Source organism: Rhincodon typus, chromosome 20 (assembly GCF_021869965.1).
Source record: "Rhincodon typus isolate 14 chromosome 20, sRhiTyp1.1, whole genome shotgun sequence".
Taxonomy (NCBI): domain Eukaryota; kingdom Metazoa; phylum Chordata; class Chondrichthyes; order Orectolobiformes; family Rhincodontidae; genus Rhincodon; species Rhincodon typus.
The window spans coordinates 16,676,453-16,695,753 of NC_063351.1; the positions used below are offsets into that span (position 1 = coordinate 16,676,453).

The 19,301-nt window shown below is 41.9% G+C and overlaps 1 protein-coding gene across 1 annotated transcript in view; it reads left to right on the forward strand.

Moving 5' to 3' along the window:
- Positions 1-19,301, forward strand: part of dntt (deoxynucleotidyltransferase, terminal) — a 246,633-nt gene that overhangs the window by 8,371 nt on the left and 218,961 nt on the right. The window contains exon 2 of the mRNA XM_048609074.1: positions 8,171-8,345. Coding sequence (XP_048465031.1) covers positions 8,171-8,345 — 175 coding nt within the window. The remainder of the gene's footprint in view (positions 1-8,170; positions 8,346-19,301) is intronic.

Here is a 19,301-nt window from a genome sequence, read left to right on the forward strand (position 1 = left end):
TGAAGAAGGGTCTAGGCCCAAAACGTCAGCCTTCCTGCTCCTCTGATGCTGCTTGGCCTGCTGTGTTCATCCAGCTCTACACCTTGTTATCTTAGAGATAAAAGGAACAGGTCTGAAATGCATGTGAGCTGAATTTTAGGTCACATTCAATAGTTTTAGAGGGGATTTGAAGAAGAATATAATAGTGGCAAAGAGAGATTATGAGAAAAGAATGGCAGCTAACATAAAAGAGAGCCCAACAATCTTCTACAAGAATGTAAATAGTAAATGGGAAGAGTGAAGTGTCCTACTAAAAACAAACAAGGTGATAAATTGCTGTAAATGCTGGAAACGGCTAGAATACTTAATGAGTACTTTGTCATTGAGTCATGGAGTCATAGAGATACAGAGCACGGAAACAGACCCTTTTGTTCAACTTGTCCATGCTGACCAGATATCCGAGATAAATCTAGTCCCATTTGTCAGCATTTGGCTCATATCCAGCTAAATCCTTTCTACTCATATATCAATCCAAATGCCTTTTAAATGTTGTAATTGTACCAGCCTCCACCACTTCCCCGGGAGCTCATTCCGTACATGCATCCCCCTCTGCGTGAAAAAGTTGCCTCTTAGATCCCTTTTACATCTTTCCCCTCTCGCCTTAAAGCTATGCCCTCTAGTTTTGGACTCACTTATCCCTGGGAAAATACTTTGTCTATTTACACTAACCATGCCCCTCATGATTTTATAAACCTCTATTAGGTAACCCCTCAGCCTCTGATGCTCCAGGAAAAATAGCCCCAGTGTATTCAGCCTCTCCCTACAGTTCAAACCCTTCAACCCTGGCAACGTCCTTGTAATTTTTTTCTGAACCCTTTCTAGTTTCACAGCATCCTTCCTATAGCAGGGTGACCAGAATTGCACGCAGTATTCTAATAGTGGCCTAACCAATGTCCTGTACCGCTGCAACATGATTTTCTAACTCCTACAACTCAAAACACTGACTAATAAAGGCAAGCATACCAAACACCTTCTTCACTACCTTGACTACCTACGACTCCACTTTCAAGGAATTATGAACTTGCACTCCAAGGTCTCTCTGTTCAGCAACACTCCCCAGGACCTTCCCATTAAGTGCATAAGCCCTGCCCTGATTTGCCTTTCCAAAATGCAGTACCTCACATTTATCTAAATTAAACTCCATCCGCCACTCCTTGATGTATTGGCCCATCCGATCAATATCTCGATGTACTCTGAGGTAACCTTCTTCGCTGTCCACTACACCTCCAATTTTGGTGTCATCTGCAAACTCACTAACCATACCTCCCATGCTCACACCCAAATCATTTATATAAATGACTGAACTGTTCTGAAGAAGGGTCCTGACCTGAAACGTTGACTTTCCTGCTCCTATGATGCTGCCTGACCTGCTGTGCTCCCCCAGCTCCACACTGTGTTATCTCTGACTCCAGTACGTGCAGTTCTTGCTATATCCAAGTTATGTAAATGGTTCTTTTCAAACTGGAGGGTGGTTGACAGTAGAACTTCCTCAGAGTCAACGGTTGGACCACTGTTTTTCCGAATGCACAGTAGAATTTCAAAATTTGACCAATTATACCAAACTCAGCAGAGTAATGAAAGAAGCCAGCCACTGGAGCAGGTAGCCTAGGTGTATTGGTGCTAGTCCAGAGCCTACAAAATGGAGAGAGTTAGTAGCAGAATATGTATTCATTCTGAAAAACATAAAAGTATTCATCAAAACCAATAATGTGAAAGTGATTGATCAGTGTTCAGGTTACCTCATGCAACATGAGAAGAGGGTAAAGAGGAACCTATCAAACTTTGTGGAGGGGCAAACCATTTTATAAATTGCATGGAACAGGACAAAGAATAGGCAGACAAATGGCAGATGGAATTTAAGATAGAGAAGTGCAATGTGATGCTATTTGGCAGTAAGAATAGGAAAAAACAATATAGGATCAATGGCACAATTCTAAAGAGTATGCAGGAGCAAAGGGACTGAGGGTCCTTGTACATTGATCTTTGAAGGTGGCAGCTCACAATAGGTGAATGATTAGCAATGCATCTGGATCTTGGCCTTCATACATAGAGAAATTGTATACAAAAGTATAGAAGTTATGTTGACCCTTTATGAAACACTGTTAGATCCCAACTGGAGTTCTGTGTCCAGTACTAGTCACTAAGCCTGAATGTGAGGATCCTTAAGAGGGTTCGGGGAGATTTAGTGGGGAACTTTAGTTAAAGGGTTAAATTGGAATAGATGGTGTCGTCCTCCTTAGAACAAGTGAGGGGAGATTTGGTAGAGATGCACAAGAATATGGCAGATTTGGATAAAGAAGACATGGAAAAACTGTTTGCACTAGCTATTTGAACAAGGGCATGGAGGTACAGGATTCCAACTATTGGGCAAGAGATGCAGGGGATATGTGTGAGATACAACATTTTTTAATCAGCAAGTGGTAATGACTCAGAGATAGCTGCCAGCAGGATAGTGGAAGTGGAAATAATGGTTTCAAAAAGAAGTTGATTAAGACCTTGAAGGAAATAAAGTTGCAGAGTTATGGGGATTGAGTGGGACCAACTGTATTGCTCCACAGAGAAGTGACTTGAACTGAATGGGACAAATGGCCTCTTTCAGTGGTGTAAACGTCTTGGACATGAAATTCTGATCATTCACTTTTGTAAACGCTTCCTAATGTCAGTGGAGGTATGACCTGAAAGTCTTGCTGGGTGTAACAAGATTCCCCTCTTCTCTCCCACCATCTGCATCAGGACCTCCAATGTAACATCAGAGAACATGAAGCTTTCAGTCATTGTGTCAATGTTAGAAGTTCCTCTGCAATCACTGTATATCCCCTTTAAGAGAGGCTGATAGCCTTGAAGTGGTACAATGTGGACATGAATGGCCGCATGCTTGAATTATTATAATGATCTGCAGTTTTAACATGGTCTTTGGATCACTGCAAAGATGCACATTTGGTGTAAACCCTACATTCCTCTTTTCCAATCTCTTGGCCATTATAGTAAATCTAAATCACAAAGCTAGCAATCTCATACCCGTCAAGCTCATGCAATATGCAGAATTCAATCAGAGGACAAAAATTGTTCATCAGTTTTTGTAAATTGTGAGCCCATTTAAAATACATAGGCAGCAAATGTCAGCACTACAACCACTTTCAGCACAGCCCATGTCGATTGCTTCAATTTTGATGATGATAATATGGGCATTACATATAGGCACCAAAATTATAGAGTCTATATACAAAGCTAATTTGACACAGGAACTGTCATTTTCATCACATTAGTTAATGCCCTCTCTTAAAAATGTGCAGCTTAGCAAGCAATCGCCTGTATGAAGTAATATCCCTTACCCTTAGAGACATCCACCCGAGAAATTCTAGGAATTCTGTAGTGAGTAACTCACTTCCTGTCTCCCTAAACACTGTCCAATATCCACAAAGCACAAGTCAGGAGTGTGATGGAATACTCTCTGTTGCCTGGATGAGTGTAGCTCCAACAACACTCAAGAATCTCAACACCATCCAGAACAAAGCGGCCTGCTAGATTGGCACTCCAACCATCACCTTCAATATTGACTACCTCCATAACTGACACACAGTTGCAGCAGCAGTGCATACCATCTACAAGATACACCGCAGTAACTCACAAGACTCCATTGAAACCATCTTCCAAGCCCGTGACCTCTACCACCTAGAAGGGCAAGGGCAGCAGGTGCATGGCAACATTACTACCTGCAAATTCCCCTCCAAGTCATATACTGTCCTGTCTCAGAACTATATCACTGTCCCTCCTGTGTTGCTTAGTCAAAATCCTGAAGCTCACTTCTTAACAGCACTACAGTTGTCCCCACATCCAAGAAGTGCACAATTCAGCAAGGCAGGGTCATTCTCCAGGGCAATTAGGGTTAGGGAATAAATGCTGACCCAGCCAGTGATGCTCACTTTCCATGAACTAACAAAAAAGTATACAGGTTATTTGTTTGTTACTGCCGATTTTTTTTCTCTCACAGGGTCATAAGTCTTTGGAATTCTCTGCCTCAAAAGATGGTGACAGTAGAATCTTTGAATATTTTTAAGGCAGAGGTGGATAGATTCTCGGGAAGGTGGTGAAAGGTTAATGTCTCATCAATAGAATGGCCTTGGTCATCTGATCTCCCATTTACATCACAATTTCTTGGGGTTTACAGTGGTAGAAAATGATCTGCACACTTGCCAGTTTGCTTAAATGCTTTATATTCCCAGTTGGGTAAACAGGTTTTAAAATCACCTGACAAGTCCTCAGTAATTATGACCAAATGGTGATTTTGGCTTGGCTGTGACTAAATAAAAGAGACTCAGTAGCTTGTTCTACATCTTTCTCAATGTTGATGTCCAATGAGTTCACTAACTGGTCTAAGTAAAGCAGGTTTTGCTTTATGCCTTGTTCAGGGTGGCTGCATGCAGGCCGGAGGTGAATGGTGAAAGGCATTGTAAATGTGAGTGATGGTGCATCGAAGCTACATTATACAAGCATAGGGAGGCTTGATGGACTAACTGGTCTTTGTCCATCTCTGTATATTCCTATAGTCTGGCAAATGAGAGTGCAATCCCCTGTCTAGGATCATGTGACTTCATCACGAGGGCTCATGGGATCACGAAGCCTGTGGATTTTAGAAAGGCCTTCGGCAAGGTTCAGCATGGCAGACTGGTTAGTAAATAGAAACCGAAAGTACTGCGGATGCTGTAAATCAGGAACAAAAACAAAGTTGCTGGAAAAGCTCAGCAAGTCTGGCAGCATCTGTGAAGGAAAAAACAGAGTTAACGTTTCGGGTCCGGTGACCATTCCTCAGAGAATAGTGGTAGTGGGTTTTTCTTCAGACTGGAGGCCTGTGATCATTGGTGTGCCACAAGGATTGGTGCTGGGTCCACTGTTATTCGTCATTTACACAAACGATTTGGATGAGAATATAAGCGGCGTGGTTGTTAAATTTGCAGATGACACCAATATTGTTGGTATAGTGGACAGTGAAGAGGGCTATCTAAGAGTATAATGTGATCTTGATCACCTGGGCCAGTGAGATGAGGAACGGTAGATTGAATTTAATAAATAAATGCGAGGTGTTGCATTTTGTTAAGACAGACCAAAGCAGGACTTAACACAGTTAACGGTAGGGTTCTGGGGAGTGTCATTGAACAGAGAGACTGAGGGATATAGGTACATAGTTCCTTGAAAGTGGTGTCACAGATAGACAGGGTAGGTGAAGAAGGCATTTGGCACGCTTGCTTTCATTGGTTAGAGCATTGGGTATATTGGGACGTCATGTTGTGGCTATACAGGACTTCGGTAGGGCCACATTTGGAGTACTGCATGCAATTCTGGTCACCCTGCTGTCGGACGGATGTTATTAAACTGGAAGAATGCAAAAAAAGATACACAAGGATGTTACCAAAACTGGACGGTTTGAGTTAAGAGAGGTTGGATAAGCTGGGACTTTTCCCCTGGAACGCAGGAGGCTAAAGGATGATCTTATAGAGGCTTATAAAATCATGATGGGCATACATAAGGTGAACAGCCAAGGTCTTTTTCCCAGGGTAGGGGAGTCCAAAACTAGAGGGCGTAGGTTTAAGGTGAGAGGGGAAAGATTTAAAAGGGACCTGAGGGGCAAATTCTTTACACAGAGCGTGGTGCATGTATGGAACGAGCTGCTAGAGGAAGTGGTAGAAGCGAGTTCAATTACAACATTTGAAAGCCATTTGAACAGGTACATGGATGGGATTAGCGGGGTATGGGCCAAACGCAGGCAAATGGGACTAGTTCAGTTCAGGGAAGATGGTTGGCATGGACAATTTGGGCTGAAAGGTCTGTTTCCATGCTGTATGACTCTATGACCGACAGGAATGAGATTTCAGTGCTTTAGCACAATGGATGTTTTCTGGGGAAGGGTCTAGGCCCGACGAGTCGGCCTTTACTGCTCCTCTGATGCTGCTTGGTCTGTTGTGTTCATCCAGCTCTACACCTTGTTATCTCAGATTCTCCAGCATCTGCAGTTCCTACTATCTCTGAAACATTCTGAAGAGCTTGCCTGGCTTGTATCAGGGTTTTGCTGTTTCTGGGGGTGTTTTGGAGTTATAGAGTGAAACTGAGAGAGCTAGGAAACATTTCAGAGCCAATGTATGGGTAAATTCAATTAATTTGGATATTTATTTTCTAATTCTTATGTTATAAATGCTAGTTGTTAAATTTATAAAGTCGGTTTTTTCAAAATAATTGTCCACTCAAGGGTTTTGAACAAATTATTTGATTAGCAGGTTTGGTTGTTTTGTAAATAAGAGCTTTTTAAAAAAGTGCAGGAATTTTCGTGATACTTGTTCTTCATGGATATTTTGCTATTTGTGATTCATTCACGTTTAGTGTGAATTATTAGATATTGGATTATTTAATGAAAAATAGAATCATTTTTGTTTGCCTCTCTGAATTTGTGTCATGATAAACAAATGGCATCATGACATTTTGCAGGGTCAGATGGCTTTAAGTACTGTGAAACTAGGAACATATACTGCACTTAATGTGTTTAATTATAGAAATAGGCATATTCTATTTTTACATGCGTTCAAAGAACTGATTTTGCAAAATTGTGCTGTCAACAGGGAGCCTCACTTGCCAGCTGCTCAAGTAAAGAAATGAGAAGCATGCAACATTTCTTTTTCCTCTGTGCGAAAACTGAGAACTGGCCCAGACACAATGTGCCAAATGGCCTCCTTCTGTGCTGTGAACTTCTAAACTTCCCCGGTCCTGTAGCTGGTAAAACTCCCCACTGCCAGTGCAGATCAGGAACATTATCACAGTATTGAATGGATTTCTCATGTGCATATGCTTTATTTTAATTATTATGGGATGAGATAATAAGATCAAGAAGCAGATGAGAGGTACAATTATATTAATGGAACTGTCGTTTATGAAAAGAAAAAAACATTTACCACTATATAATTAAAAGATGCTATATGCACGTATTTATTTTGGTAAATCTGATGTATTTACTTTCACAATGATAATATGTGAGAGACACTAATATTTGTGGGTTAAACGGCTAGCATACATGCATATTGTTTTTTCTTCATACTTCTGGGCACTGAAGAAGAAACTCCACATGGAGTCCTAATTACCATTGTTAAAACTATTTTTAGTGGTGTTATTCTGTGTCTGTTTCTTGGATCATTGGCTTTCTTATGTTATTTATTTTCAGGCATCTTCTAAGCAGAGTTTTCTTGTCTACATAACTCACTTTTTGTACTGCTATTTATGGTCAAAGGCACAGCATTTAAATTTTTTTAATAAGATGTTGACTGAGGAAATGGTTATGTATACCAATGAAAATTTGAAGGTCACTGACATGTAGGGGAAAATAGTGAAAGGAAATGTACAATGCATGCTTGGGAGAGAGTAAAGAATACCAAAGTTTTGAGAAGAGTTGAGAAGATCAGAGATGACAATAAGACAAAGTGGTCTGGGAAATTACATTAGGAAGGAAGGATAGAATATAGACTTTTAATTCTTCCTGTGAGAAATGTGAAGAGAGTTGAGTTTGTTTATTGTGTAAATGAGAAGTTAAGTGCAATCTGCACCAGTAATGCTAATTTAGTTCCATGCATACTATTGTAGGCTGAAAATAAATACTCTATTCTGCTTCCTGTCTGATAGAGTCGGAATGGCTAAAATTAAATTGTGGTGCTACAAAATTTAGCTTGAATCGTAAGGAACTAAATTTATTGAATTTTGCTATCCTTAATATTGACTTTGCATTTTAGTGCATTTCACTAAAAATTTGTTCTCTGACAAGTTGATTTATCTCTCTGTAAATGTCCCTAATTTGAATAATTGTTTTTAAAAAGTCAATTGCAGGTGCCTAGAATCATTGCTGCGAATTAAATTGCAACGTTAGCCCCATCATTTTTTGCAGCCCCAGCATAACACAGTTGCACTTTAATTAGGACGTGACCTGAGTGGGGAGTGCAGACCTCAGGGCACCTCAGTGGTTATGATGCTTCAACTACTTTAACTCCAGTAATAAACTGCACTTTTTCCTCTGAAGGATTACCTTAGTAACATGCATTTCACTAAAAGTTATAAAATGAAAGATAATATTCTAATTATTATCTTTTCCTTTCAATAGTGATTCAGTCACACATATTGTGACAGAGAATAATTCTTGGAATGAAATTTGGGACTGGATTCAAAACCTGAAGCTGTTAAATGCAGGCAAGCTTAAGATGCTCAATATCTCCTGGTTCACAGACAGCATGGCTGCTGGAAAGCCTGTGGAGATAGAGGAACGGCATAAGCTTCAGGTAAATTTTACCTTACAGAATTAACCATGAGCTCCAGTATTATGCATGTTTACTGTAAGGCTTGCCAGCATTCTTGAGTGCATAAGGTTATTTTGTTTTTACACCAGTGAGATTAAAGATAGCTGATCATTCTGCATCATTCGAACACGTGCTGTACAATTGCTTAAACTGAATAAAAGTGACATCTTATTTTGGCAAATCAGTTATTAATGGCTTCTCATCCAGATAGCAAGGAGATTCAAGGATAAAGACAAATAACAACTGAGAATACATGTCAAACAATATTTATGTGACAGGCTTGAAGTTATTAAATATTATGCTGTGTCGGGCAACTGATGCACTTAAATAGTAAATGAAACTATTAAAATAATAATCATACCATCATCCTCCAACACTTGTCTTCGATTACCCAGTTTTGTGGGTCTGCCTTTCTCCTTCCATTCCTACTCAATCATAATTAGAGTATTTCTTGTAATGGCTTCTCATTGGTTCCTACAAAGTTACCTTTCGAGTTCCTGAGGATCTATCCTTGGCTCTGTCCTGTTTCTCATCCATTAGCTGTTGCTTGGCGACACCGTCTGAAAGCACTATGCCAGTTTGTACAAGTGTGCTGTTGATGTTCTAACTCTAACTCACTACCAACTATCCTGAGCCCTCCACTGCCTTTAATTTGTTATGCTGCTTGTCAGACTTCCCAATTTGGATGCAAAGAAATTTCTTCCAATTAAATATTAGAAAGACTGAAACCGCTGTCTTCGCTCCTTGCCACAAACACCATTCACTAGGCATTCATCTCATCCCTTTGCTTGGCTACTGTCTCAGGCTCTACCAGAATGTTTGAAATTTGACACTGAGGTGAAAGTTCAACGCCATTGCTTTTTAATTATCATGATCACCTGGTCCCACCTCCACTGCATTACCTTCTTTGCCCTGTGTCAGTTCATCTGCTGCATCTAACTTTCACTATTTCCGTACCCTCCCCACCTTAAACTTGATCTCATTCAAAATGTTGTTTCACGTTTTAGCTCACAGCAAGCCCTGATCATCTACCTTTTCAATTCTCATTGACTAATTTTCCTTACCTCCGACAATGACTAGATTTTAAATCTGGTTCACTATTGTCCTTCAGGGAAGGAAATCTGCCATCCTCACCTGGTCTGACCTATTTGTGACACCAGACGCACAGCAAGGTGGTTGACTCTCAACTGCCCTCTGAAATGGCCCAACAAGCCAATCAGTCATACCAATCGCTACAAAGTCTCAAAGAAATGAAATTGGACGGATCACCTCGTATCGACCTAGGCACCAAAAGACATCGGCAGAAATAGCCATGAGGACTCTGCAAAGTCCTCCTCACTAACATCTGGGGGTTAGTGCCAAAATTGGGAGAGCTGTCTCACAGACTAGTCAAGCAACAGCCTGACATAGTCATACTCATGGAATCATAACTTACGGAAAATGTCTCAGACACCACCATCACCATCCCTGGAGATGTTCTGTCCCGCCAGCAGGATGGACCCAGCAGAGGTGGCGGCACAATGGTATACAGTTAGGTGGGAGTTGCTCTGGGAGTCCTGGACCCCATGAAGACTCATGGCTTCAGGTTAAACATGGGCAAGGAAACCTCCTTCTGATTACCACATACCGTCCTGCCTCAGCTGATGAATCTGTACTCCTCCAGGTTGAACAACCCTTGGAGGAAGCACTGAGGATGTCAAGGGCACAAAATGTACTCTGGGTGGGGGATTTCAATGTCCACCAGCAAAAGTGGCTCAGCTGTTGTACTACTGATCGAGCTAATGGAGTCCTAAAGGACATAGCTGTTAGACTGGGTCTGTGGCAGGTAGTGAGGGAACCAACAAGAGAGAAAAACATACTTGACCTCATTCTTACTAATCTGCCGGCTGTAGATGCATCTGTCCATGACAGTATCGGTAAGAGTGACCATCGCACAGTCCTTGTGGAGACGAAGTCCCACCTTCAAACTGAGAACAACCTCCATCATGTTGTGTGGCACTATTACCATGCTAAATGTGACAGACTTCAAAGAGGTCTAGCAACTCGAGACTGGTCATCCATGAGGCGCTGTGGGCCATCAACAGCAGCGGAATTGAATTCCAGCACAAGCTGTAACCTCATGGTCTGGCATATCCCCCACTCAACCATTACCAACAAGCCAGGGGATGGGTGCAGGAGGGCATGCCAGGAGCAGCACTAAGCATAGCTGAAGATGAGGTGTCAACCTGGTGAAGCCACCAAATAGGACTACTTGCACACCAAACAGCATAAGCAGCAAATGACAGACAGAACTAAGCGATCCCACAACCAACAGATCAGGTTAAGCTCTGCAGTCCTGCCACATCCAGTCGTGAATGGTGGTGGACAATTAAACATCTCACTGGAGGAGGAGGTTCCACAAGTATCCCCATCCTCAATGATGAAGAGCTGTACAAATCAGTGCAAAAGATAAGGCTGAAGAATTTGCAGCAATCTTCAGCCAGAAGTGCTGAGTGGATGATCCATCTCGACCTCCTCCAGTGGTCCCCAGCATCACAGATACCAGTCTTCAGCCAATTCCGTTCACTCCACGTTATAGCAAGAAATGATTAGAGACACTGGATATTGCAAAAGCTATGGTCCCAGTCAATATTCCGGCAATAGTACTGAAGACTTCTGCTCCAGAACTTGCCGCTCCCCTGTCCAAACAGTGCCAGTACAGTTACAACACTGGCATCTACCCGACAATGTGGAAAATTGCCCAAGTATATCCTGTACATAAAAAATAGGACAAATCCAATCTGGCCAATTACTGCCCCATCCGTCTACCCTTGATCGTCAGTAAAGTGATGGAAAGTGGCATCAACAGTGCTATCAAGCAGCACCTGCTCAGCAATAACCTGCTCAGCGATGCCCAGTTTGGGTTCTGCCAGGGCCACTCAGCCCCTGACCTCATTACAGCCTTGGTTCAAACATGGGCAAAAGAGCTGAATTCCAGAGGTGAGGTGAGAGTGACAGCCCTTGACATCAAGGCTGCATTTGACCGAGTGTGGCATCAAGGAACCCGAGCAAAACTGGAATCAATGGGTATCGGGGAAAAACTCTCTGGTGGTGGAGTCATACCTGACACATAGGAAGATGGTCGTGGTTGTTGGAGATCAGTCATCTCAGCTCCAGGACAGCTGTGCAGGCGTTCCTCAGGGTAGTGGCCTAGGCCTGCATGAGCAAGTTGCATCTGCCAAAATTGGGAAAGCTGTCTCACAGACTAGTCAAGCAACAACCTGACATAGTCATACTCACAGAATCATACCTTACAGACAATGTCCCAGACACCACCATCACCATCCCTGGATATGTCCTGTCCCTCCGGCAGGACAGACCCAGCAGAGGTTGTGGCACAGTGGTATACAGTCAGGAGGGAGTTGGTCTGGGAGTCCTCAACATTGACTCCAGACCCCATGAAGTCTCATGGCTTCAGGTGAAACATGGGCAAGGAAACCTCCTTCTGATTACCACGTACCATCTTCACTCAGCTGATGAAGGAGTGCTCCTCCAGGCTGAACAATCCTTGGAGGAAGCACTGAGGATGGCAAGGGCACAAAATGTACTCTGGGAGGGGGGCTTTCAATGTCCACCATGAAGAGTGCCTTGGCAGCATTACTACACGTTAAGCTGGTCGGGTCCTAAAGGACGTAGTTGTTAGACTGAGTCTGCAGCAGGTGGTGCAGGAACTAACAAGAGGGGAAACCTACTTGACCTCATCCTGACCAATCTGCAAGCTGCAGATGCATCTGTCCATGACAGTATCAGTAAGATTGACTATCGCACAGTCCTTGTGGAGACAAAGTTCCACCTTCGCATTGAGAAAGACCTCCATCGTGTTGTATGGCACTATCACTGTGCTAAATGGAACAGACTTCAAAAAGATCTAGCAACTCAAGACTGGGCATCCATGAGGCGCTGTGGGCCATCCACAGCAGCAGAATTGTACTCCGGTATTATCTGTAACCTCAGGGCCCGACATATCCCCCACTCAACCATTACCATCAAACCAGGGGATCAACCCTGGTTCAATGGAGGGTGCAGGAGGGCATGCCAGGAGCAGCACCAGGCATACCTGAAGATGAGGTATCAACCTGGTGAAGCCACCAAACAGGACTACTTGTATGCCAACAGCAAATGCAGCAGGAGATAGACAGAGCTAAACGATCCCACAACCAATGGATCAAATCTAAACTCTACAATCCTGCCACATCCAGTCATGAATGGTGATGGACAATTAAACAGCTCACAGGAGGAGGAAGCTCCACAAATATCCCCATCCTCAATGATGGAAGAGCCCAGCACATCAATGCAAAAGATAAGACTTTATCCCCAGCATTACAGATACCAGTCTTCAGCCAATACAATTCATTCCACGTGATATCAAGAAACGATTGGAGACACTGGATACAGCAAAGGCTATGGGCCCTGACAACATTCTAGCAATAAAATTGAAGATCTGTGCTCCAGAACTTGCTGCTCCCCTGGCCAAACTGTGCCAGTACAGTTATAACACTGGCATCTATCCAACAATGTGGAAAATTGCCCAAGTATGTCCAGTACATAAAAATAGGACAAATCCAAACTGCCCAATTATTTCCCCATCAGTCTACTCTCAATCATCAGTAAAGTGACGGAAGGTGTCATCATCAGTGCTATCAAGCAACACCTACTCAGCAATAATTTGCTCAGCGATGCCCAGTTTGGGTTCCGCCAGGGCCACTCAGCTCCTGACCTCATTTCAGCCTTGGTTTAAACATTGGCAAAATAGCTGAATTCCAGAGGTGAGGTGAAAGTGACAGCCCTTGACATCAAGGCTGCATTCGACCGAGTGTGGCATCAGGAAACCCTCAGTAAAACTGGAATCAATGTGTATCAAGGGTAAACTCTCCAAAGGTTAGAGATATACTTAACACATCGGAAGATGGTCATCATTGTTGGAGGTCAGTCATCTCAGCTCCAGGACAGCTCTTCAGTAGTTCCTCAGAGTCATGTCCTATGCTCAACCATCTTCAGCTGTTTCATCAATGACCTTCCTTCCATCATAATCTCAGAGGTGGGGATGTTCACTGATGATGGCACAATGTTCAGCATAATTCGTGACTCCTCAGATACTCAAGCAAATACAACAGGATCTGGACAATATCTAAACTTGGGCTGACAAGTGGCAAGTAACATTTGTGCCACACAAATGCCAGGCTATGACCATCACCAATAAGAGACAATCTAACCACTGCCCTTGATATTCAATGGTGTTACCATCACTGAATCCCCCACTATCAACATCATGGGGGTTACCATTAACAGGAAGCGCAACTGGAATCACTGCGTAAACACAGTGGCTACCACAGCAGGTCAGAGGCTAGGAATACTGCATTGAGTAAGACACCTCCTGACTCCCCAAAGCCTGTCCACCATCTACAAGGCACAAGTCAGGAATGTGATGGAATACTCCCCAATTGTATGGATGAGTGCAGTCCAACAACATTCAAGAAGCTTGACACCATCCAGGACAATGTAGCCCGCTTGATTGGTACTACATCCACAAGCAACCACTTCCTCCAACACCAATGCTCAGTAGCAGCAGTATGTATTATCTACAAGATGCACTGCAGAAATTCACCAAAGATCCTCAGACAGCACCTTCCAAACCCACGACCACTTCCATCTAGAAGGACAAAGGCAGCAGACACATGGGAACACCACCATCTTCAAATTCCCCTCCAAAGCCATTCACTAACCTGACTTGGAAATATATTGCTGATTCTTCACTGTTGCTGGATCAAATTTCTGAATTCGCCCCATAAGGGCACTGTGGGTCAACCCTCAGGAGGTGGACTGCAGTGGTTCAAGAAGGCAGCTCACCGCCACCTTCTCATGGGCAACTAAGCATGGGCAATAAATTCTGGCCAGCCAGCGATGCGCACATCCCAAAAATGAATATATAAATAAATAAATAAATCCTCATCCTTGGCTTCAAACTTCTCAGTCACCTCTATCCCTGTAACCTCCTCCAGCCTCATAATTTTCTGAGACATCTGTCCTCCTCAAATTATTGGCTTTTGTGCATCCCCAAATTCTCTCCCTAAAACTCTCCTACTCTACTCTCTGTTCTCTTTTAAAATGTTACTTAAAAATTATTCCTTTCATAACGCCTTTGCTGATGTGCCCTAATGTTTACTTCTGGGGTTCTGTGTCCAGTTTTGACATTATGCTTCAGTATAATTGGAAGCATCACAGGAGCAGCAGGACGTTCAGATGCTCTAACCTCTCCAATTGAGTCAGGCCACGGATGGACTGTATCATAACTCTACTGATCTGCCCATCCATCCATAATCCTTAATAAGCTTTATCCATTCATTGAATGTGGGCATCATTAACAAGACAAAGATTTATTGCTCATCCTGAGTTGCCTTTGAAAGTGTCTTGTTAATCTGCCTTCTTAAACCACAGTAGTCTGTGGGCTGAAAGTAGCCTTTCGATGTGCTATTAGCTTGTTCCATTGTGGGATTGGCCCTGGGATTTTGACTCAGTGATGATGAAGGAATCGTGATATATTTCCTAATCGGGATAATTTGGTGCATTGTTGAGGGAAATTTGGAAGTCACAGCATTCCCACGTGCACGCTGACTTTAGCCTTACGAAAAATAACGGTTGTGAGTTTAGAAGGTGGTGTCTGAGGAGTCTTGGCAAGTTGCTCATGTACCTTCTGAGATGGCACACACAATGTATCAGCACTATTGATGAAAGGAGTAGTGGATTAAAGCTGGTGGACAGGGTGCTAATCAAGTGGATTGCATTGTCTTGGATGAGCATCAAGCACCTGAAGTGTAATTAGCACTACACTCCTCCAGAAGGTGGAGGTCTGGGTAGGAACTCCATCTCAGGACCAGATGCTCACAGAAGGCGAATCATAATGTGACCAAGCAAGTTGATTATCGATATGTAAATCTTTCCAATACATCTATGGCAGGCAATAAGAGTGAGGGGGTTTCCTGGCTAGCCAAAAGTCAGCAGCAGCTGCAATGGAACAGCCTCTCCCATGTTAAAAGACTCTACATGCAGGTTTTTGCCATGAGCAAATATCATCTTCACTCCTAGAATCTACGATACAATCAGCCAGAAAAATTGAGAGTATTCAATCACATTCCTGACTTGTATCTTTTAGATTGTGGAAAGGCTTTTGAAGGTCAGGTAGTACAATGACCATGGAAAGACCTCAATTAGAACTAAAGACTCAAAATTTAAGACTTTTGACTTAAATACTCTTTGTCTTTTAATTTTTTTCTTTATTATATTTTCATAGAAGGACTGTTATTCCGAACTTTTTATTTATTTTTCTAATTTATTACTATGATTTTGTACTTTTGAAGGTCTGTACTGCTGGACTTTTTCTTTAGTTTATAATTGTTTTCCTAAGAATTTGTACTTAAGAATCTGTACCTAGGTACCTTGGTATCTAAGATGGCACTGTAAGTGTAAACTTTTCACTGTGAGTACATGTGACAATAAAGCTAATTCAATTTAATTCAAATCCCCAGAATCTGCTCCTAGGGTCTTAAGAGAAGTGGCAGTTGAAATGATAGATGATTGATTGTAATTTTCCAAAATTCTCTAGATTCTGGAAAGGTCCAATCAGATTGAAACATAATAAATGTAATTTTTTTCAAGAAAGTACAGATACAGAAATAAATCTCACTTTTATGGAATAGGGGACATTATTAATGTGGATTTGCCACTTCCTTGCCAGCAGAAATCAAGGAACGAACTGGAATAAGGGATCATCCTCTCCTAGAGATGTAATGATGGGGTGCCCCAGGGAATTGTGTTATGAATTTCCCTTATCTTGGCATACATAAAGGGCCTTCTCAATTAGTCAATAAGCAGGTTGTGACTATTCACAGGATACCGAATGGTTTACACATCACGGAAAGATTGAGATCATAAAAATTCACTGCGAGATAATCTTCTGGAATTGAAAAAAATGCACAGACAATGAGGGATGGTACTCAATGAGAAAAAAATCATTATGTCATGCTCATCCATAATAAAAAAAACACACCAACAGATATGTTTAATTTCTATAATCCAATTCTCAAACAGGTAGATACACAGCCGTGACTGAGGGGTTCACATTAAAAATATTCTTTAATGAGGTTTCTGCATTCTGCAGATTAATTCCACAGTAACCAGAGTTCAAATTTCTACGGAGGAATCTTTGGTATTGCAACAAAAATATCTGAGTTACAGCTTTGGAACACTGGTTTATCCAATCCCAGAATATGTAACTTGTCTGTGGGATCCTTGTACATTGAGAGATATAAATAAGGTTGAAACAATTCAAAGCTGTGCGGTACAATTCTGCATGAATCAGCATGGGAGGTACACCAGTGCTGCATCATTGATCAAAGATTTGGAATGGTGATCACAACAGAAAAGGAAGGTGAACATCTGACTGACCATTTTCTATAAAATATTGAACAGACTGGTGGGAGTTGATAGAATCATGCACCTGGTAGATAAAGAACAAAGCAGTCATCCACACGCATTTATTTTCAAGGTAGTGCATCAAAAATCCTTTTTTCCTGGGGCTAATACCACAATGGAATAAGTTGCCAAAGGAAATAGTCACAGCCTGAACACATCACATTATCAAGATCCACCTTCAACTTAATTCCATTTAAAAGTTTTCAATATCAGGGCTATCATTTCAGCAGCTACTACAGAAGAGTCAACTCTGATATGAGATAAAACATTTCAGACAGCAAAAGGTTTGGATCTGGAATGCACTGTCTGAAAGTGAAGTGGAGGCTGTGCCATCAATGAATTGAGAGGGCATTAGATAATTGTTTGAAAGCAGGGTTACAGGGAAAGGACAGGAGAGTAGCACTAAGTTATGGTGCTCATTTGGAGAACTGGTGCAGACACAATGGTGGTGTGGGGGTGCTGATTGGCCTTGGGCACTGTGACAATTCTGTGATGTACAATTTTGCTCTCTTTACTTAACAAAGCATACACTTGCATTAGAAACAGTTCTGAGAAGGTTTACTTGGCCAATTTCTGAGATGAAGGAGTTATTTTATGAGGAAAGTTTGGGTCCATACTGATTGCAATTGGAGAATGAGAAGTAATCTTATTGAAACATATGAGATTTTGAGAGAGTTTGATAGGATTATTGTTGACAGGATGTTAATCTCTAGTGGGGCATCTAGAACTAGTCAGTATATTTTAAAAATAAGGGCTCTTCCATTTAATATGGAGTTGGGAAGAAATGTCTTCTCAGAGAGAGAGTTGTTAGCCTTTGCAACTCTTATCCATAGCAGTCAGCAGAGATAAGACAATGGATATTTTTAAGGCTGAGCTAGATAAGTTCTTCTTGACAAGCCAGCCAAATGATATAGGGAATAGATAGGAAGTGGAGTTAAGACCTCATTTGATTAGCCACGATCTGATCAAATGGTGGAAAAGGCACAAAGGACTGAATGGCCTACTCCTGCTCCAAATATGTAACTCTCTACATATGTATGTTGGAGAGTTACTCACCACAGGATACCCAATATCTGACCTGCTTTCATCATAGAATTCCTAACCTCAAACAGATCTTGTCACCCAAATATTTATATGTTTGACCATTGCCAAGTTTTTCTATTTTTGGACATGGGCAGCGTCATTATGTGAGCAACTGCAAATGGAACTGAACATTATACAATTGTCAGTGAATTTCCCCACTTCTCACCTTGTGATGGAGGGAAGAGCATTGTGGAAGCAGCTGAAGATGGTGTTCCAACCAGCTGGGATAATATGCTGTAAATCGAGCTAGACTTGTACTAAATGTTAAAATTTTTTAAGGTACACATGTGACTTGGATTTACCTGACTTTCAGATCAAGGTTGATAGAAAGTGCAGACCATGTTTCAATACTAAATAAGAAATGCTATTTATTCTAAGTGATTAGACTACAGCTGCAAATAAACAGATATAAACCATGTTCATACAACATGACTACCAAATTCTCCTCATAAAATTTCCCCTTACATTTTATTCTTTATTCATTCACGGGATGAGGGCATCACTGGCCAGGCAGCATTTACTGCCCATCCCTAATTGCCCAGAGGGCAGTTCAGAGTCAACCACATTGCTGTGGGTCTGGAGTCACATGTAGGCCAGACCAGGTAAGGATGGCAATTTCCTTCTCTAAAGGACATTAGTGACCCAAGTGGGTTTTTCCAACAATCAGCAACTGCTACAGGAAAGGTAACTCGTTTTCTTCATGTTTAAGTTGATTTTTACTGCAGAGAACAGGCAGCTCCAATTGGGGAAACCATCTACAAGGCACAAGTCAGGAATGTGATGGAATACTCCCCACTTGTATGGATGAGTGCAGTCCCATTAGAAGATTAAAGTTGCCAATTCACCAAGCCACAATGTCAATAATTCTAATGGGAGAGATGTTCACAAGTGCTAAGTGAACCATTGCTGCTGGATACGAGATCTTGGACAAATACAGCTTGGGGTTGCAGCTGCAATTTGCCACTTTGTTCATGGCATGCACACAGAAGGCAGACTGCAGTTCTTGTGGTTTTATTTAGACCACAACCTTACAGAAGTCTCAACAATCTGGTTCACCCTTCAAAGTTACAAAGAATTATCCTTCTTCTTTGCTCACTTCACCTGGATTTGGACTTCACTAAGTCTGGATGTAAGAACGGATTGTCAAAGGTTTTGCAGAATGACAAAATGTCTGCAAGTGATGGAATTCCGTGTTCTTCCATCAACCAAGTATCCTGCTGTTTGTTTTTCTGGCAAGCTTGTACGTTGTCACCAGGCAAACAATTGAATAATTATTCAATTATAGAATGATTAGAGCAAAGGAGCAAGTGATTCAACCCTGTTAGTCAATTGCAAAAGTAACTTTGT